We start from the raw sequence: 22,225 nt of genomic DNA on the forward strand, positions 1-22,225 counted from the left end.
GGTGTTTTCTATCTGGCTTTCATTTGCTTGTCTGTCAGTTCTGACATTCAGATGCCTGTTGGCAACAAAGTTGCTTTTGCTATTCTCAGGACAGATGTTTCTAGCCTGGGAAGAGACAAACCAAATTTTTACTGGAAAGTAGGAATTCTTGCCACATTCAGGCACCAAACCTGAGAAAACACAAGGAAGATCTTGGCTACAGGCTCAAGAATGGAAAGGTAAGCCACTGCCAGGAAAATAATGTCCAGAGCTGAAGACTTTTAGTTTTAGCCTTTATGAAAAAAATGTTTGTGTCAAATCTCCCCATCTCTGCTGCCTCATGATGGCCAAAGGACACTTCCTTAGTAGGGCACGTGGAAACAGTGCAGATACAACCTTATCTTGGAAAGTAACATCTTTCTATTGAAGCATTTTGAGAACCGTTGGTCATATGAGGAAGAGAGAGACTGAGAGGGAGATAGAAGATGGGTGGAGTCCCCTTCATGTACTTTGAAACTGTATGCACTGGAAAGGTATGTGTGCTAATGAGATTGAGTTGGAATACCATGAGAGTGGTCCAAAAGAAACTGAAGATACATCAAAAGTGAAGATATTAAACATTAATGGGTTAATGACATAGACCTCATTAATTTGATTCATAGAAAATTATTGTTGTAGATCAAGGATGATATTATGAAGTCTGCTTTTACAATCCTCAAAGACCTCATTGCTAGTTTTTGGAGGAAGGAGTAGTCTTGGGTCAACATATTTTAAAAGAGATGTGAGGGACAAGCATAGCTTATAATATTGTAACTAGTTTCCCCCCCCCCCAGGAATGTGTCTATATTTATATAGCATAACCTGTTAAATCTGTACCAATGGCTGCAAATACAGACCACAGAAGCTTCTTTAATAACACACCAAGTCCAACACACCAATAATACACCAAGTCCAAAATTTTCTACTCTGTCATTCATGTGTAAATCAAGTATATTATTCATATACTTCATCAACTTCCTGAATGCATGCTAAAAATGCCAAGAAAAAACTCGTTAATCGTGACATGGTGACTGCTCAGCCAGCTCTAAAATGTTGATGGAAAAAGAAAAATTGTCAAAGGGCCTTTTTAAGAATTTCTGCAGGTTACACTCGCAAATCAGAATTCAGAGAACATGAATTTCCTCATTTAGGAAGGAAGGATTAAAATCAAACACCCTCCAGTGGTTGCATCTAAAAACTGCATAGTTGTCCCAAATGGCTTACTTATAAAAGGAGTCTTCCTGTGCACCACTGAGTACACAGAATCCAAATCCCTGCTCAGTCTGATGGTTGTATAATCTCAAAAAAATTAAAGTGATCTTCTATGGACTATAAAATTTCTGCCATCCTAATGACTTCTTGGGTGTTTTTATGTTAAGTTCTTTAAATGTCAGGGTATAGTAGGTGACAACTTCCTAACATCTCTTCTTATTCAGTGAGTTACAGTCCCCAACTCAAATCTTGTAGCTTAGAGCTAGGAAATATGGCTTATATAAGCCTCACACTCTATTGTCAAAGAGGATGTTCAGATGGGTCTTTGATACACTGAAACAACTAATTTCAATCAATTTAGCCAAACAACTAGCTAACTCAATGAGGTGTAAAATATTTTACCACCTGTTAACTACATTGACCCACTGTGTTGATTAATTGACCAGTCAGGTCCCCAAAATAGACTATAAGACGCAATTTGGGGATGCATCTCTTTCACCTTCATGCTGCCTGGGTCTGACTCTCACCTATGCACAATAGCTTCTTCTTTACATAATAAGCTATTGTCATCTACTGAGTTCTAGGTAAAGTGACTCTCTTGTGTTCTATATTACCCCCATTTCCCTTTCTGATGTATGCAATGGTAAAGCACTGTTTTCCATTTCAGAAGAACTGGTGGAGTTGATAAAGACTGCCTACTGTGGTACCAACAATTTTGGAATGCAAGAAGACAGAAAGCCCAGCACGACATTGAATCCTATTGAAGATGACTTAACAGAGAGTACAAATTCCATTTTGGTAATGACATTACTTTAATACAATTTAGGATATAATTCTAAAAATTGATGTTGCAAAATGTTTACATTTAAAAAGATACTCATGACAAAGTAGAAAAAATAGTAATCTAATAAATTAAACAAAATATTTAAGAAATGTTTTTAATTTTATATCAATGTTAAACCCCTTTTAATATTCTTTTGAATATAAAAAAATAAAAACAATATACTCTTTAGCCTAGTTTAAGGACTGAAGCTATTCATATGAATTACTCACAATTTTTTTTCTCCCAGTAGAAAGCTCCTTTTTAGCTTTCATGTTTGCCTTGTTAACAAAAAATGCCACTTAGACACTGTCATGCAAAAATTTAAACCCTGACTTACTTCATTCTCATTATTTCCTTCTATCTTAGACACTGCTCAAACAAAATCAATAAGCACCTATGAAGCATTCAATGAGTTCAACTTTTCTGCTAGATGATGACAGGAATATGGAATAAATGAAATATAGTCTCTGCCCTCATGGAGCTTATAATCTTCCTGAGTAGATAAAATATAAATAGATGGGAAACTATATAAAATAATAAAATAAAATGTCACAGGAGTAAAAAAGTTTATAGGCCAAAAAGTGACTTTATGTGTGAACTTTGGACTGGAGAAATTATTATGGGCCTTTTATACAGGCAGTGATATGGAGAAGAGTAAATAAGATTTGTAAAGGTATAAAAGGCTAGCATGAACAAAAGCATTACAAGGACATACAATGTATATCAAAGGCACAATATGGTTACAGTGAAAGGTGTAAGGAAATGATAAAAAACAAGTTTAGGAGATTGATCTGGGCTAACACCAGACTACAGGAGTGTTTAACTGATGATTATGGATTTTATCCTACAGGAGATGTTGAACAATTTAAGGTTGAATGGGGAAGTGATATGATCAAGAAATTATACATATTTGAGGAAATAGATGGATGAGAAGAATACTAAGGAAGGCAGAGAGTAATCAACATTGTAGTAATGAGGTGATTAAGGCCTACACTAGAAGGTAAAACTGAGAATGGAAAAGATGAAACGGACACTGGATTTAGGAGAGAGATACAGAAGAATCAAAAATGACTCAGAGGTATCAACAGGTTCCTTGGGGTTCAATCAATGTAGAACTTGTATCTCAAGTCATAAAGATGAAAAGAATCACAGAAAGAAAAGAGTGGAAGACTGTGAGAAGGAGCTTGGGGAATTATTACATTTGTGGTACAGGGAGTAATTGACCAGTAAATACTGTTTTCTTTGTTTCTTTCTATGTACATTTAAGTGTGCATATTCACGTGCATACAGAAACATACTTAGATACATATGCATTCTGAGAAAAGAGATAAACAACCAAAAATCAAGTGTTTCAAATTATCTCCTTTCAGTTTAGTGAACTTGGTGGACAGCTGATAATCTGAATAAATGTTTTGGAGTAATATCATGATCTAATAGACTGAGAACCAGAGTCAAATAGATCCACATTCTAATCCTAGCTCTACCATTTGCCAGCTATCTGATCTTGGAGTACTTGAACTTATTTTCTTATCTGTAAGTTAAGGATAATGGTATCAACTCTTTTTCTACATAGGGTTATTATAAACATGAAATGGAATTATATGAATATATTTTATATACTGTGAAGTATGGGAAATAAAAGCTTTTTAATTTTGTTATCACATGGGTACAAATTATCATATTCTGATTGGTAGACACATTTTAACCCTCCTCAAGGATATTAATATAGAATCATATGCAAACTAATTCTAGTAGTTATATTTACTTTCAATGGCATTTTAAACTCTTTGAAGACAGGGTCATATTTTAAGCTTTCCTGTATTCCCCTTACACTTTAGCCTGTACAGCACTCTGAACATGAACAGGAACTAAATATAAATTTTTTACTTGAACCTGAATTTATTCTAAAAGCTCAAATATAGCTTTCAATATGTAGCATATTTTAAAAGTAGCATTCAAGTCCAGAGCCTCTTTAAAATAACTTGAATACACAGTGAGTTCTATACCCCATAGTCTCACATACATTTTTTTAATGTGTTTTTTCCAATAAATCTGGAAATGAGTAACAAGGCATATTTTCAGTTATTAGTGACAACGAATGTAGGTATAAGGAGAAGGACAATGACAGAAGACCAGCTTTGAAACTGAAATGCATTGAAAAGGCTTTGACTTTTATATATATTTTTAAGGATCATCATTTTCTTAGAATGCTAAGGCAATGTAATTTTAAAAATACCATTAAGGCGCAATACCTAAAATGTAAAACCATAACTGAAATGCAAGTGAGAGTACCTTTTAAAAAATGTGCATGCCAGGACACAGACATAGTGGAGAAATTTGAATTTAATAAAATCTCCTATGAGAAACAACTATCTAAATACTTGGTTCTGACATCTGAAGCCTCCATGTAACTTCATAAAAGAAACAAAAATTTTAAATACAAAACTGAAAGTACTTACTTCCACTTGGAATCAGGTCCCTTTCTGGGATGAAGAGTTTATATCCATAGTGTTTTTCCAGGACATCTGGCAGTATTTCAAGAGCAAACTGCTCTTCTTCAGGATTGTCACACTCTAAAGTATCTTGGTCCACTTTTGTGTAAGACAGATAGGCATCATATTCCTTGTTGTCTTAAATACAAAGAACAACAAGTGGGTTTTATGTATTAGTAGGTTCTCTTTAACTACTAAATGTCTATAACCATTAACAGGCTGAACTAAACAGTATAATTAGTGACTGTCTTTTACAATTAGAAAAAAAAAATAAACCACATGCCATGTTATAAGAAATCTGGTACATTTCCACATAACGTAGTCATATGATATGAGCTTAAATAGTCATGGTAATGGGAAACCTATAGTCAGGACAGAATAAAAGAGAATTATTATTTGTGACTTTTGGTGACTATACATATTTGTGATGTTCAGTGATGTGTGAATGATTAGCTCAGTGTGATTGAATGCAGGACTAAATAGACCAAAGTCATGGATTTGAACTTTTTCTGTGCCAGTTGGCTTGGCTCTGTTACTTGGTCACAGGCTATATACCTCGTTTGCACAAATATGTGCAAGAGATCCAAGAGGGGCTGGGCCCTAGAGTCTGGAAGATCAAAATAATCCAGCCTCACTCCTGGAGACACTACTCACAACACATGCCATATTTCCAGTTGGTTAGTATTGTCATCTTCATATACAAAAAGTAGTTCATTATCAAATATTAGAGACAGCAGCTGGGTTTTATACAAGTGCATTGTCTGTTATTCTTGTTCAATCCATGGCCAACTAATTTGACACAAGCTTCCAAAAGAAGCCTTTGTTTCAAAATATACATCCTTCCATTATTGCTAAATTAGGTTTTCCCTTCACACACTTAGGGAATTAACTATGCTTTGAGAAAGTATTTTTTTCCTCCTTTGCTGTGTTGGCTCTCTCTCTTCAGCCTCTCCAAAGAGAAAATGTAATGTTTACATATTTTTTCCCCCAAAATTATTAATACAACCACTCAAAATATTAGTCTCCATTGGTTTTAGAAAAGCCACATTGGAAAAGTTATAGTGGTTTTCTAAATTCCCTTATTTATAGAAAATTATTTTTAAAAGTTAATGTAGTGAACATAGACTTAAGTGAAACTTAATATTTAGTAAACCTTGTTACTTGCAAATAATAGTTTTAAAAGATAGGCAAATATTTCAGGGTTTGTTTCTAAACCTCATCAATATTTTCCATTAAAGCAGACCTGATTACAATATAGCAAATCCTGACCAAAATGTAATTTACAGAATGAAGCAGCCACTCATCTATACCATTAATGATTTAGTTCTACCTACTAAAGGAGAAATAAATGATAGGTATATGGAGACATATAAATACCTTAGAGTAGAAGTACACGGCACACCTTGATTATCTAGTGATATCTGAGGCAGGATTATATTTTTCTAATTCTAGTAAGATTCCAGTCTTCACCACCCCCACATGAAAGGAACTCTGGTAATTTACGTTTTGATGGTGCCTGAAGACAAGAGGTTTTTCTTTAGCATGTCCTCTGGCTGGAAAAGGCTTCCATAAAACTTGGTTGGGTTACTTGATTGCCAAGAAACAGATGCACATGAAGGACTGCCCTGGATAGTTGAGATCATTTGGCTTACAAATGGGGCACATTCCACTCATATGCATAAAACACCACTTGGAAGTGAGAATGTTCATAAGCAATGCTAATGTAAGAACCTCCTGGTAATCTTAGCACCTCTGCCCTTGTTCCAATCAAGTTCAGGATGCACCTGCAAGTCCTTGACTTTCTCCAATTATAATTACTGACCTGGGACTTAGAGCTGCTGATGATACACAGCTGGAAGAATAAAATAGGCCAAAGGACAAACAGATCCATTCCTATGAACAGAATGTATTTCATTGTTCTTAATGGATGATGCTGCTGCCTCAAATTCCATAATGTCAGACTAGACCCTTGCTTCCTCTGATTTTGATGACATTTCTGCTTTGCAAACTCCTTAAATTCAACTACTTATTAATTTATTCAGCTGTGATTTGTTGAGCATCTACTATGAGCTAACCATCTGTAATGACTACCTCTTTCACTCATTGGGCCAGGCCTTTTATATTTTTGTCTATATTGTTTATCCTAAGACTATTTGCCCTCCAAACATGCCTAAACTCACATATTCCTCGTCCCTACTTGTTTCACCTATACCTTAATATAGGTGATGCTACAGACTTTCTTCTAGAAAAATATTGCCATATTTGCATATCCCAAATCAATTTGTGATAAAGAACGTGGATGTCTTTGATATCTGTTAACACCTAACATGTCTGGATAATAAATTTTACCTAACATTCTAGAAGCACACCATTCTTTTGGGAAAGTGTTGCTTCTGATTTTAGTCATGTCCCTTTAAAATGAATTAAATATTTAAAGAATTAAAGAGCTTATGGTGGCTGGACAGAACAGGAAGAGTGCTCTTAAAGCCACCATGTCAGATGTCCCAGAAGCTCTAAGATGCCAGTTAGTGAGCAAGCAGCGATGCAGATGCCACAGTTTAAAAAACGCACTTCAGCCTTATATAGGCAGCCAAGAAAATCTCATGAATATCCACAGCTGTTGCTCTTAGAGAGGAGCAAGATGGAAGAGCAAAATCAACAACATGATGTAAATAAGGTTAACAACAAGGCCTGAAAATTGTTTTAAAACCAAAAGGCAATTAAGTAACACCACTCTGCTAGGCAAGGCTAATGAGCCTTCTTCTGTGTTAAATCATGCTGACTAAGCTCATCTGAGGAACCAGAAAATAGAGCACAATGCAGATGGCAGAGACTTACAAGAAAGAGAGCTTGCACAGCAATCACCATGCGTATATTGTTCCCAGTGAAGAGAGAAGTTATGAGGAAGGGAACCAAACTGAAGAATTTTCCTGTTGTCACTCCTGTCCTTCCAGTTTTCAAAGCTCATTTTAATCCTGTTCACCACCAGGAAGCCATTCCTGTTTACAACCCAGTTCTAGGGCTATGCTAAACACAGTGCTAAATCCTTAGCTTCTAAAGTGCAAAGACTGTGTAACATTGTGGATTATTATATCCCTAGTGCCTACTATAGTATGTGTATATGTGTTGATCCAGATGAGGAATATAAGTAAATATATCATACATAAAGCCTGCCACATAGTGGACACTTAATTAATATTTAATGACTGAAAAACTCAAAGGTCAAATAAATGAAGCTATCATTGGTGGATTAAAATGAAATGACGGGGCGTCTGGGTGGCTCAGTGGATTAAGCCACTGCCTTCGGCTCAGGTCATGAACTCAGGGTCCTGAGATCGAGTCCCACATCGGACTCTCTGCTCAGCAGGGAGCCTGCTTCCCTCTCTCTCTCTCTCTCTCTCTCTGCCTGCCTCTCTGCCTACTTGTGATCTCTCTCTGTCAAATACAGAAATAAAATCTTTAAAAAAAAATAAAATGAAATGAGGTTTATAAAGAATGATTAAGAAGTAAAAGTCTGTTGGATTGATTTTATTTTATAAAAACAAGGCATTTTTATAAGAACTTTCAAAAATGCTACTATACCTATGAATTAAAGAGAAAGTATGAACAAAAAGTATAAGGGTAAAACTAAGATATGTCCATGAGATGCCAAAGTACTTAAATAAAGAAATGAAAAATTTGGAAGTTATCTAGCTGATATTTGGCATCATGAAACCAAGTATTTCTAATAGAGCTTTAATGTTCATTTATTTATTCATCCTCACCACATACCTGCTGACTTTTTAGTATTCCATTCAGCTAGTACAGGTGTTGTATATTTAAGGTCTAAGTTTCCATTTATTCTTAGGAATAAAAAAATATTTGAATTCTCCTTCCTAATGAAAACCATTGAAGTCCCTTCCTTCCACATTACATTTGCTCCCTAAAACAACAGGTTTGGAATCAGTACATACAATTTTCTAACCAAAATGCTCTATATTTTTGTCATTTTTCACTACATGAACCACACTGGAGATGTAGATGCAAAGTAGAAAATTTAATCCTGAAATGTCCTATGATGCTAGCATGGATTCAGCCTTACAAATATGTACTACAACTGATCAGTTAATCTGGATTCTTGGGTATGGGTGATGAATATAATTAATTATTGCAGATTAACTTAATAAATTGTATCATCACAGAGGGTATTGACAAATTGCTTATATTCATGACTCAAGACAAATTAATCACAGGAGCCTCCCTCTCATGTTCTTTCATTTAGACAATGTGTCTTCTATATTCCCAGTTGAATAATTTAGCCACTTGTTGGCACCTGTGAATCAGTAACTATTTCCTCAGTAGTACATTTCATCTAGTTATTTTACATGTGCAAGTAAGAAGTCAGATTTTTTCTTTTTTTTCAATTTATTAACATATAGTGTATTATTTGTTTCAGGGGTACAGGTCTGTAAATCATCAGTCTTACACAATTCACAGCACTCACCATGGCACATACTCTCCCCAATGTCCATACTCAGCCACCATATTCCTCCCCTCTCCCCTCCAGTAACCCTCAGTTTGTTTCCTGAGATCAAAAGTCTCTTAGGGTTTGTCTCCCTTCCCAGTCCCATCTTGTTTCATTTTCTCCTCCCCTTCCCCCATCCACACCCTGCCTTTCAAATTCCTCATATCAGAGAGATATGTCTGTCTCTGATTGAGAAGTCAGATTTATCTATATTAATTTCTGTATCTAGAAACTGACCATACTTTCATATATATTGTTGGAGCACATAATTATGGTTGGAACAGGCACTAATCTCTCATTTTGAAACTATGCCTGAATAAGGGTCTATAATACTTTTAAATGACTGCTATAATAATTAGGTAGAGGGGCACCTGGGTGGCTCAGTGGGTTAAGCCTCTGCTTTCGGCTCAGGTCATGATCTCAGGGTCCTGGGATCAAGCCCCGAATCGGGCTCTCTGCTCAGCAGGGAGCCTGCTTCCCCCTCTCTCTCTCTGCCTGCCTCTCTGCCTACCTGTGATCTTTCTCTCTATCAAATAAATAAAAATCTTTTAAAAAAATAAAAAAATAATTGGGTAGATATACTGCTTTGATAAAGAGCATGCATATGTACTCATCAAACAACATTCAACATTTCTCTAATTGACTATGAAAACATAAGTCAATTAAAATCCACTCATCATTATTTACATAATAGAAAACATAGGACCAATATTGAAGATTCCTCAAATTTTTTTTTACAGTCATCACCCTGCCCTTCTTCTACCACTATAAAAATAAACAAAATCATGAATCCTTCTTCTTTAAGACCATGATCTTACAAAAACAAACGAAAGCTCTAACCTTCATTATTTTAATATAATGAAACGTAGAATCAAAGTCTGACTTTTTAATGACTTAAAAATGGACTTATTTTTAATCTTGGTTTACCTAAGGGGTTCCACACATACATTTCCAAGACTTACAGTAGTTTGTGGCTGAGGACTTTATGCATATCGAGTTACATGTCATGATTTCTTATTGGTATTGATTTGATATATGGTAATTTATTCTCTTGAAAAATTAAATCATTTTTGAATGTTCAAAGAAACAAGGCTCAATGCAATGCTTTACTGATATTTCATTCAAAAGATTTCTAGGGCCCTAGATGGCAAATATAAGAAAATTACAAACTACATTCTGAATTTCTATCCTTTAGGTCATTTTTGAGACTGGTTCTAAAATCATCCAAAATATGTGGATCCAGATGCACTGTGAGATTTTAAAAAAGACTTTTCATAGCTTTTAATCTGTTTCTTAAATGATTTGCTTATTTTTTTAATGTTAGGAATGGCTAAAAATGATCTGTACCTAAATCTTAATTTTCTGGAGGAAAATAATGGAATTGATTCTTAATTTATTTCTTAGTAAGGGGAAGGGTTTTGACAGCAATTGTTTTAGTTCCAGATCAGTTCATGTCTCCTTGTTAAACTGTTTATTTGGAAATAGTGTCAAACATACAAAAATAAAATATTTTCAGAGAACGTCTGTATATCCTTTAACCAGATTGTCCTGTGGTTAATATTTTCTCCCCTTTGTTCTTTCTTGATAAATACATAAATTTTTTTCTGAACTGTTTGAGGGGTAACTTGCTTTAGTCTGAGCCCTGTAACTCTAAATATTTCATCATGTATCATTTAAGATTAGGGATATTCTCCTACCTAATCAAAAATTCATGCCTTTTAATTGAAGTTGAACAGGATACAGCTTACCATTGGTAGTTTCATCACCTCCAAAATGCTGTCGGTAGAAGAGCATCAGTTCAATATTGTAGCATTTGTAGATGATCACAAGAAGTACAAGGAGGAGGAAGATTGCTCCCAGACCTCCTGCAAGTTCAATTTTGTAGATTAAATCTGGAACAGATAGAATAAACAGGAAAGGGTAATTAAATCAGCAACACTTGGGATCTTTCCATATTTCTAGTCTGTAAGATGTACAAACCATTCTGCTTTTCTTTCCAAAAGATTCTTCCTTAATGCGGTAAGTAGCCTGTTCTCGATACATTTGTGTAAATCAAATTTTCATAAAATTAACTCTTTTCTGAAGATTTGAATAATTTTACTCTTGAAAATGATGTCTACTTGAAAAGGAATAGTCACTCCCAATTTGTTCTTAACACATCTAAATCTTACATATATACTTCTGTTTTAAGAGTATCTCAGGGAAATGTTAGAACTGCCTTTTTCTGGGTCTAGGGCCAGTATTTTGTTGTTTCTATTAAATTATCTTACTGACTTAGTAAGATTACCATCTAGTACTTCTCAGGCCACAGGCCCTATTCTACATGAGAGCAGCATAAAATTATTCTCAGAATCAAATCAAATTGAATGAGCTTGCAAGATGTAACTGTTCCATTTAACCCTAGGAAAATAATCCAATAGAAGGTGACCTGGGAAAATTAGCTTATCCATTCCCCCTACTTATTTGAATAAATGACTATTATATATATATAATATAATATGCCCAGTGTGACTAAAAGTGAATGAGAAACCCAGGTTAATAATTTGCACTATTCATCCAACACTAGGCTAACTGATAGTAGCCCTAGGCTTCTCCAGAGGAGCACCCCTAGAGCACTAATAGCTGCAAAAATTAAATCAACACATAATGGAAGGAGATCTAATGTATCCCAGGCTCAGGGTTTGATTTATGCATAGCTTAATTAGTGATATTAACAAATCTAAGGGGTATCATCAAAAAAGAGGATAGTACCATGAAATTCAGAGGAATGGGAAGTCAGAAGAGAATTTAGAATGTGAATTCAGCAAAGTCTAGAAGAGAAAGACTGAATCTGAAAGACACCAGACCAAAGACATATTTTCCTCTGTGTGATAGGGATATTCATTCATCTTAAACATAGATAAAATTGCATAAAATATTAGTTAACCTCCCCTTAATTTAATTCCATAATTACTAACTGACTTTTAAAAATTATCAGTTCTGCTTACTATGTAGCTAGAAACTAGAAAAGAGAGTGAATTTCTAGTTTGTGTATCAGTTGTTTATGAGTTTGGTTTATATCAATCAGCCTCCTTGGATGGGTAAATTCTGTGACACTGTCAAAATCAAATTTCTAACCATGACAGACTGCCACTCCTGAAGGTCTCTTAAAAACCAGACTGTCAACATTTCCCTGGCGATATCCCTTGTCCCTACATAGGGTTATTGCTTAAGAGAAACTAGGCAGGCTCAATATGACAATTAAGATTAAAGAAAAAGATAAACATATACAATATATACTACATACAATTTTTACTACACATATAATACATAGTATTTAAAATATACTGCTACATATATATAAAATAGATACTATAAGTAATATATATTATACATAAAATTTTCAACCAGTCTATTAATATATTCTCTAAGTAAACCTTGAGGGCAAGAATCCTATAGGGCAAATTTATAAATGAAGAATCTGAGACTCAGTAGTTTAATTCAGTTACTCAAGGTCATATACCTAAGAAGTGGCCAAGATGGGATGTGAGCCCAGATATTCTAGTTTCAAATTCAAGACCCTTTTTATTATACCACTGTTTTGTAAGCTTCAGCTGGAAATTGACAAAGGAAAGACTTCTCCCTTTTGCTTCATAGAACAATTGGTAATGCTTCATAAGAATATGTAACTTGCAGTGAATTTTGGCTCCTCCTGTCCTTCCTAGGAAAATAACCTAAACTACAATTCACCAGGCAGAATGAAAGGACTGAGTAGGTCTCGTGCACTTCATTAGAGGATACTGAAGAATTCTGTAACTGTACCAGAGAGAAAAGAAGGGCCTTCTGGAGTCCAGCATATGAAGAAAAGTTTTAGGTTTCATGGGGAGAGAGAATTTGATCTTGGAAAGGAGGTGGAGTGAGAGAGGAGATGGTAGAAGCCAGAGACAGCATGTTCAATCAGGAAAGTCACTGAGTGGAAATGTAAGAAGCATAAGTAAATGTCTCTTTTTTAGTAAGGAGAGAGAGGGAATGATGGAAAAAGGAAGGGAGTGGGGCTGCTGTGAAGGACAAAATATATTAATGAAGAATATCATGAGCAGACCCATAACAAGTAGGGATAGGAAACTGGATTCTATCTCTGTCCTGCCTGGTGTGAGAGGTAGTCATTTTGAAAACTGAGCCAAAATGTTTCAGGTAAAAAATGTCGTACCACACATTAGCTCTGCCTCCTGCCGTCTGTATAGAATGTAGCTCCCCAGGAGCCACTATACAGTGGCTGTATATGGGTGGAAAGACAGGCTTGTTTATGAGACCTGAGTAGGGCTACAATATCAAAATCTTTGCTTGTTTTCTCACCATCTTACATCAATTATGCATTCATAACAGCCAGTGTTAAATTGACAGAGCAATGACTTTTTTGTTACTCTAGAAACTGACTTCTCTTTGGTATTAGGACATTGATTGACTTGATTCAATATGTTTTTTTCTGCTGTAAATGTTCATTTACTGTTGTAAATATTTTTGGCTTTTACTCTTTCCTATATTTCTGCCTGTCTCTCTTTCTGGTCAGAATAGAATTCAACTGCTTTCAAAGTCACCAAATGGGAATTTTTTCAGCAATTTCTATGCTATTTACAGAGTAGAGTTGCTATTAGGTAGATAAGAAACTTCAGCAGTAGGAACAATTTGTGCTCCCAAGTAGCAGAAACCTTTTATCAGCAGTAAATTTATGGAAGAAAATCATGGTATGAAAAGTACCTTTGTGGTTTGGGGGTCTTTGAAAGATATTACCTAATGATGGCTGTTCACGTTGAAAACTGTGTACCTAGTCCTGAGACAACCAGTATTCTTTCATTCAGCCCAGGCAGAGACATTAAAAGGGAAACATGCATCCTATAATCAGAGGGCAGAATTGCCATCACCCACAGGATACCTGGCTTCTCTTTTGTCTTCTCTTTTCAACTGCCATTTCCTATCTCAGCAGGATCTATACTTCTAGGGACATTTCCTGAGAAGGTGAAAGTCATTTTATTTGGACTGTGTCTTATATACACATCACAAAGATAGCTATATCCAGAATAGCAATTTGTGGGATTGTAACTTTTTGTAGGCACTCAAAGTAAAAGTGTAATTCTTTTTAACCTTCTTAGCTTGAACCCAACTATCTCTTCACTTTGAAAGGGGATCGGAATGGGCAAAGTAGCAGCTGAAGCCAAGGGATTAGAGAGAGGGAAGACTGGAAATGTTTTGAGTTATCTCATAAGTTGGTAAGCAGGTTAGGAGATCCCACCTGGGGATTTCCTGTACAGATTGGGGGTTTAGCAGTGGGGCAGTAGCACTGGGAATGAACAGAGAGATTCAGTGATAAGATTTGTTTGTGGGAAAGGCAATATGTGCAGATAAGAAACAATTATCATAATTTCCTTAGCATAAATTCAGTCTCATTCACACACACACACACACAAATGGGATGGACTTCTTACTAAAATGTTAGTTGTAATTGTTGATAATAGTTCATCAGGGAGTGAGCAAGTGGTAGGTGCAGGTAAAAGATGCATTGGAAAGGGTCGTTTTGCTCTGAGAAAGCCTGACCGTGTTAATTGGATATATTAGACATGAGTTTTCATCTTATCAAAGGCTTTTTCATTATATGAAAGGATTCATCAAATGTTTCTTCTCGGGGGCGCCTGGGTGGCTCAGTGGGTTGGGCCTCTGCCTTCCGCTCAGGTTGAGATCTCAGGGTCCTGGGATCGAGCCCCACATGGCGCTCTCTGCTCAGCAGGGAGCCAGCGTCCCTCCCTCTCTCTGCCTGCCTCTCTGCCTGCTTGTGATCTCTCTCTCTCTGTGTCAGATAAATAAATAAAATCTTTAAAAAAATGTTTCTTCTCGATAATTATCACTTAGGGCATTTTCAACGTCTGACTTACAGCTCATCAGGAAGTTACTGTTCCATAAAAAAAGCCATACTGTTATTCCAGGTGGAAACAATGCAGCCACTGAGGCCAGGCTATGCTGTGATAAAGTTTGAAAGGTTCAACTCCAAAGGAAATATCTGAAGTTTTTCTAGACAAGCCAGAGTGTAGTCTGATTAAAAACATTGGAGCAGAGCCATAAGGCTTCTCACTCTTTTCTGGAACTCTACCATATTGTTGAGCGCTCCTAAAGAAAATGGAATAAGGGAAGATGAACTGCATCCTTTTGCAAAGCAAAAAATCTAACTGCTACTTAAAACAGAAAGTGCACCATGTTCCCCCCAAAGGTTTTATTGTTCTATATAATATTTCCAAAGCATGAATGCTAATATTTAAAAATCAAAAGATTGCATGCTTAGTGTTTCAACTTAACTTGAAAATTCCGAAGTTCTCATATTTCTGGGTTTACATTTCAACAAGCATGGCAATAATCTTGTCGAAAAGAGTAGTGATTGCCCCTTTAAGGTGAAGCATGTTTTCTCTAGCCCCTGTGCTTCTTTCCCCATAATATCCAGCCTCTTAAAAAAAAAAAAAAAAAAGTTCACTATCTGCCTGGCCCCTGAGGTATTTAAGTTTTCAATCCCCAATCTGGAAACTGAATTTCTTTAAAAACAGAAATGCATTTAGGTAGCCCAAGGCAGACACTAGACAAGAGAAAATCACAGGTACATCCTGTCTTTACCAATCCCTATTACCTATTTCCAGCCTATTGCTCTGGCCCTCTAAAAGAAGGATTTTCACCAAACAAATACTTTTGAGCACCTACTATATTCTATGCCCTAAGGATATAGCGTAAATAAGGTGGGAAAAGTCCCCGTTCTCATGGAGTTTATATTGTAGTGAGGCGGGAGAGATAAGCAAAAAAATACCACATCCCCCAACACATCTCCATGATGGGCATTAAGAAGGGCATATGATGTGATTAGCACTGGGTGTTATAAGCAAATGATGAATCACTGAACACTACACCAGAAACTGATGATATATTATATCTTGGCTAATTGGATTTAAATAAATAAAAAAAGAAGAAAACAAATACATAATAAATACAATAAACAGAAATAAAGCCAAGCAAGAGAAAAAAAGAAAGGGATGGATAGTTCATTAAATGATTAGATCAAGAAAATACAGTTATACACACACACACACATATATATATTTAATATTATTTCACCTTGAAAAAGAAGAAAATCTTTTCATTTATTAAAACATGGATGAAACTGGAGGGAATTCTGTTAAGTAACGTAAGCCAGAGAGAGAAAGGTAAATATTATACTGCATGCTATTACTTATATATTTATCTGTGTCTAAAAAAAAAAAACCCTGAAGTCATAGAAAAAGAGTAAAAAAATGATTGTCAGGGGCTTGGAATATGGGAGGAAATAGGGAGAAACTGGTAAAAGTGTACAAACTTTTAGTTGTAAAATGAATAAGATCTGAGGATCTAATGTATAAAATGGTGATTATAGTTGATAACATAGTATTGTATAATTGAAATTTGTTAAGAGGGTGAACTTACATGCTTCCATCCAATAAATAAATAAATAAATAAATAAAAAGGAGAAGAAGAACAAAGTATATAGGTGCAGTAATGGATGTGTTAATTAATTCAACAAGGGATACCCATTCACAGTGTATATGTATATCAAATCACCATGTTGTTACTTTAAATATCTTACAATTTTGTCAATTTCACCTCAGTAAAGTTAAAAATTTTTAAACAGAGAAAGTGCAGATATCTTGATATCTTGGTTATCACAAAGAGTAGGCTGAGAAAATGAAGCAGTCCCTGCCCCCAGATCTTGCAGTGAAGGAGATGAAATGGACCTGGCACACTGATTTAAACTGTATTACAGGGGTGACTGGGGGGCTCAGTCATTAAGTTTCTGCCTTCAGCTCAAGTCATGATCTCAAGGTCCTGGGGTCAAGCCCCACACTGGGCTCCCTGCTTGGCAGGGAGTCTGCCTCCCCCTCTCTGCCTGCCTCTCTGCCTACTTGTGATCTCCCTCTCTGTGTCAAATAAATAAATAAAATCTTAAAAAAACTGTATTACAATTTCAAAATTCTAAATAACAGAAAGCAAAACAAAAAGCAAAAACAAAGGGAGTGTTGTGTAGTATTACTTTATATAGTGTGGCCAGGGAAAGGTATTAAGTAGGTAATATTTAAGCCGAGACCTATATGAAAAGAGTAAGTGAATCATCAGAACAATGGGGAGAAGAGTGTTCCAGGCCCTGGAAATAGCAAAGGCAAAGACCATCAGCCAGGACTGTGCTTGGTGAGCGCAAGAAATAGAAAGGAAGCTAGTGTTTGTGCTACTTAAGACAGATAGGCAGATTGTAGTAGAAAATGAGATCAGATATCACAAAAGATTATGTTATGCATTGTAGGCCATGGCATAGATTTGGGATTTCATTCTGAGTGTAAGAGAGAGGGTCTATAATTGGAGGGCTCTGATTAAAGGAATATGATCTGACTTACATATTAAAAGGATCATTCTGGCTACTGTTATGAGAATAGACGATAAGGGGACAAGGAAGAAGAGGGAAGACCATTAGGAGGCCACTGCCTTGAGCCAAACAACTGATGTTGATGTTTCAGACTAGGGGGGTGGTAACAATTAAGGTGAGGAAAGTCATCAGAATCTGGACATATTTTGAAAACAAAGCCATGGGATTTGCTGGAGGACTAGTCTGACTCTCAGGATTTTGGCCTGAGCAACTGGAAGGATGATGATGGAGATAGAGAAGGCAACTGAAGGACCAGGTTTACAGGAAGGAAAAATCAGAATTCTTATTTGGGACAAGGGAATATTGATATGCCTACTAGATATGTCTACTAGTGGAGTTTTTGAACAGTTGTTGAATAAGCAGTTAAGAATATAACTCTGGGGGCGCCTGTGTGGCTCAGTTGGTTGAGCAACTGCCTTTGGCTCAGGTCATGATCCTGGACTTCCAGGATCGAGTCCCACATCAGGCTCCCAGCTCCTTGGGGAGTCTGCTTCTCCCTCTGACCTCCTCCTTTCTCATGTTCTCTCTCACTCATTCTCCCTCAAATAAATAAATAAAACCTTTAAAAAAAAAGAATATATCTCTAGAGTTTAGCAAGATTAGGCAGGCTACAGATATAAATTCGGGAGTTGTCAGCATATATGTAAGTAAGCTCATGAGATGGAGATGGAATGAAATCATCTAGGGAGTGAGAGGAGGGGACCTGAATCCTGCAGCACTCTGATATTTGGAGATGAGAAAGAGGGGAATTGATATTCTCAGTTATGCATGCTTTAGACACGTTTCCTTGCAGAAGGAAGTAGCAGTTATACATTGTGCTTTGGTTTTTACTGTCAGATTATTAGAAATTTTAAGGGTTGCTAGTGGTTGCTTTCCTTATTAAAGAGAAATGGATTTGTTTTTAAACTCAAGGCTATTCCTATCTCTGCTGACTGAGTGATAGGAAACTCACCACCACCATTATTTTTCCTCATAGCAGGAACACTATGTATTTGTTGGGCAATTTTTTGCTTAAAGTTTGTCTTTCTTTGCACTCTCACTACTCTGAAGATTATAAGCCCCATGCCCCACACAGCCTTGAGGATGTCTATCTTATTCATCACTCTATTACCTAGTACTTAGCACAATACTTGCTATACATAATCTTCAATAATAAAAGATAACATTCATTAACCAGATGGGTTCTAAGTGCCTATTAGTGGTCAGACATTGCCCAAGTTGTTGAAGATACAGAGGTACTACAGACCTTAGCTTGGATGATCTCTGAGCCTAAAATAAGACTGGAATGAGCAGGAACAAAGTGATCTTTGCTATAAGGTATCTGGACATGATGAACGTCTGCCCTTTATGTAGGTGGATTATGCGGTTGCCTAGTGCACAGGAGAAGTTATCCAAGTTCTGCATAATAGCAAACACTGAGTGTGGCATATTTCACACTACATCATTATCATTTGAGCCTCAAAATGTCTCTACAAGGTAGATATTATTATCCATGTTTTACAGATAAGAAAATTGAGGTTCAGGATGCTTTATCAGACAAGTTAGTACTGCTGAACCAAGTAGTTGAATCAGTGGTGGAAACAGGATCTCTTCAACCAGAGTCTCTTGATTTCACGTTCCATATTAGATTCCTTTATATTTAAAAAATCCATTATTTTAAGATGGAATCAAATCCATCTGAGTAAGAAATGGTACTAGAGAGATAAAAGCATTATTTTCAGAATAATGACATTTTCCTGCTTTCCCTAGAATGGCTGGTCAAGGTCAAGTATTAGGGTTAGCTGGAAAATAGAAACTCTATCTTGGTTAAGAGGTACAACTAGTGACCTTGTTGACTGAATCTATTCTATTGCTCTATAGCCTAGACAACAAGAACACTGATTGAGAACATTTGTTCTGTTACATTTAGAAAACCTTTGCCAGATACACAAATACAGAACTATTTAGCTTTTTGCAGTAATCAAGAGTTGTGGCAGGGTAAGAGCCAATCTCAGAAGCAGCTCCAGCTGCTGGGATTATTGTTCCTATACCTGCTTTTATCTCCTTTATCTGTAAATTTAGTTTCTTTTCCTTGTTCATTATATGCAATTTCCACCCTGTCTGGAACCAAATTTAGAGAGAGATTTCCATAAGTGTCAAAATATTTTAAAGGATATGCACCTCTCAGAGGCCTCTTAACACCACCAGATCATATCATGAAATATTGTTTATAATCTTTATTATAACAATTACAAGAATATTATGATATCTCTTCACTATTTTTATTTATATTTTAGCCAGGGAATAAAAAAGTGACTTTGTTTCTTATCCAATAATAAAATCCCCAATTTCTCATTTAAGAATATGAAATGGTGAAGCACAGAGAAAAATTTAAATGTTAATACCTATCAAATTTTATATAACACTTATAACCAAGGTACATTTTATCTCACTAAATTTAATACATAACTATTTAATTTTTTATCTACTTCTTAATGGATAGAAGATTATAGGTATTTTATGTGAATATCCATAGCAAAAAAGATATTTTTCCTTAAAAAGACAAAATGTTTAATAGAAGTTCATGCCTCATGATAAAATAAGGCCAGGAAGCATACTTAACTTCAATAGTTACTTGGTAGCTAAACAAACCATAGTAATACTTATAAAAATAAATACCCTTTTTACGCAGCAGAACACTGGCATGTTTCCGTCCATTTCGGTTTTCCACATGGCAGGTATAATTTGCCAGGTCAGCCTCCACCACTGAATCAAAGATGAGTGTCAATTCCACTTCTTTTTCTCCAAGATGCTCTTTGAGGAGCCTGAAATAAAGACAGTATTCTTGGTTGAACTGGTTTAACTTGGGGAGAGAGCAGCCATGCAAACATATAAATGATTATGTAGTTCACAAGGTCTCCAGTGGGCATGGAGAATCTTAACTGGGTGGAATGTATGGAGCCTTCAATAAGAAAACACAAAAAGTGACTCTTGATGTGAAGATCAGATGGAAAATGAAACAACTGAGGAATTCATTCAGCAAAAAGAAATATTACCATGCCAGTAGGCTTTGGCAAATGAAGCCAACATGATTTATGTGGCAAAAATGAGGAAACATTGGGCTCCATGTTCTAAGCTGAATGTACGAAAACAAATTAGATTTTTGCACCATGCCATAAAGGGAAAAAAATCGATAGGTGTAGTGTTTGTGTTAGAAGTTTGAGTTTTGATAACAGGGCATAAGAAGATAAAGAAATGAAACTTGAAAATGGTTATCTTGTAAAAAGTAAACTGAAAATGTTTAGTAGCCTTCTATCCCCAAATATCCATGAGAGAAGTCTGTTCATTTTCCTCTTGCATTTGTCTAATGCAGGCATGTGCTCTGTGCCCTAACCTACTAATGATGCTAGTGCCCTGCCATGCCTTGCCTTTTCCAGACACTGCTCCCTGTTTTTCTTTCTCCTTTCCTCATATGGAAAACCCTGCCCTATGTGACATTTTCTCATAGTCCTGCTTTTGTTTTCTCAAGTGAAGTTACAAAGGGCCTTAATGGCCAGGAATAGGTGTTCTTTACAGAGGAACTGAGTTGCCAGGAACCTTTCCTATGTGTGGTTCCCATTTCTTCAGAGAGATAGTGTCACCAATGACCAGCTACCTCTTGAATGAGGTGAAAGTGGGTACCTGCTGACTTTTCTGTTTCCTTCTTTAAAAAAAAATATATATATATATATATATATATATATATATATATATATATATAATTTATTTATTTGAGAAAAAAAGAGAGCAAGAGAAAGCATGAGTGGGGGGATTGGGGGAGGGGCAGAGAGAGGGGGAGGAGCAGACTATCCCTACCTGCTGAGCAGGGAACCCAATTCAGGACCGGTTCCCAGGACCCTGAGATCATATACTGGGCCCAAGGCAGACTCTTAACTGAATGAGCCACCCAGGCACCCCTTGCAATTCTACATGCTAGCAATCATGCCATTAAGTTCTGGGCTGTTTCTTTTTTGTTAAGATTTCTTTTATTTGAGAGAGAGAGAGCAGGGGGAGGGGCAAAGGGTGAGGGAGAGAGAGGATCTCCAAGCAGCTTCCCCCTGAGCATGGAACTTGAGTCAGGGCTCCACCCCAGGACCCGTGATCCAGTTGGATGCATAAGTGATTGAGCCACCCAGGGACCTCGGGAGTGAGGTTCTTAAATACATGTATTAGCAAGATAGAAAACTGGAGCTCTGGGGAAGTTAATTCTCATATCCTTTTTGACACCTGGTTATGAATGCAGGAAAGAATGCTCTGATTTAAGGGCATTTAGCAGAAGTTTGGAGAAGACAACTATGCTTAGAGAAAACTGGGTTCTAAATACAGGCCTCCAATTTACAAGTTTAAGCTGGATCCATCCTTACAAAGTAATTAAGTCAATGGTGCCTTAATTTAACTCACCTTTAAGTTGGGAAAAATGCCCTACTCAACTTTGTTGGGAGGGTAAAATGGGTTAAAGCAATTTAAAAAGTAAATAGCATTGTACATTTACAAAGGAATGTTATTAGACATTAATATTTCATTATCAAAAAATTGTTTACATTTGGCTCTTACAAAAATATTTACATTGATATTTATTGATATTTAAAATTTTGTTGGCTTAATCTCTTCTGGTTCCACTTTGAGAGAAAGAAGGCTTAAAGTTGGGTTGGTGGAGGAGAGTTCTTAGAATTTAAGTCTCCCACACTGAAATCTGA

The 22,225-nt window shown here is 36.1% G+C and overlaps 1 protein-coding gene across 1 annotated transcript in view; it reads right to left on the reverse strand.

The window, feature by feature from the left end:
- IL1RAPL2 (interleukin 1 receptor accessory protein like 2) overlaps positions 1–22,225 on the reverse strand; it is a 617,445-nt gene that overhangs the window by 10,442 nt on the left and 584,778 nt on the right. Inside the window, exons 6-8 of the mRNA XM_045068289.1 lie at positions 20,169–20,314; positions 10,798–10,941; positions 4,513–4,683 (exon numbers count right to left, since the gene is read on the reverse strand). Coding sequence (XP_044924224.1) covers positions 4,513–4,683; positions 10,798–10,941; positions 20,169–20,314 — 461 coding nt within the window. The remainder of the gene's footprint in view (positions 1–4,512; positions 4,684–10,797; positions 10,942–20,168; positions 20,315–22,225) is intronic.

This window comes from Mustela putorius, unplaced genomic scaffold, assembly GCF_011764305.1.
Source record: "Mustela putorius furo isolate JIRA1106 unplaced genomic scaffold, ASM1176430v1.1 tig00003901_pilon_pilon_pilon, whole genome shotgun sequence".
In the NCBI taxonomy this organism is placed as follows: Eukaryota; Metazoa; Chordata; class Mammalia; order Carnivora; family Mustelidae; genus Mustela; species Mustela putorius.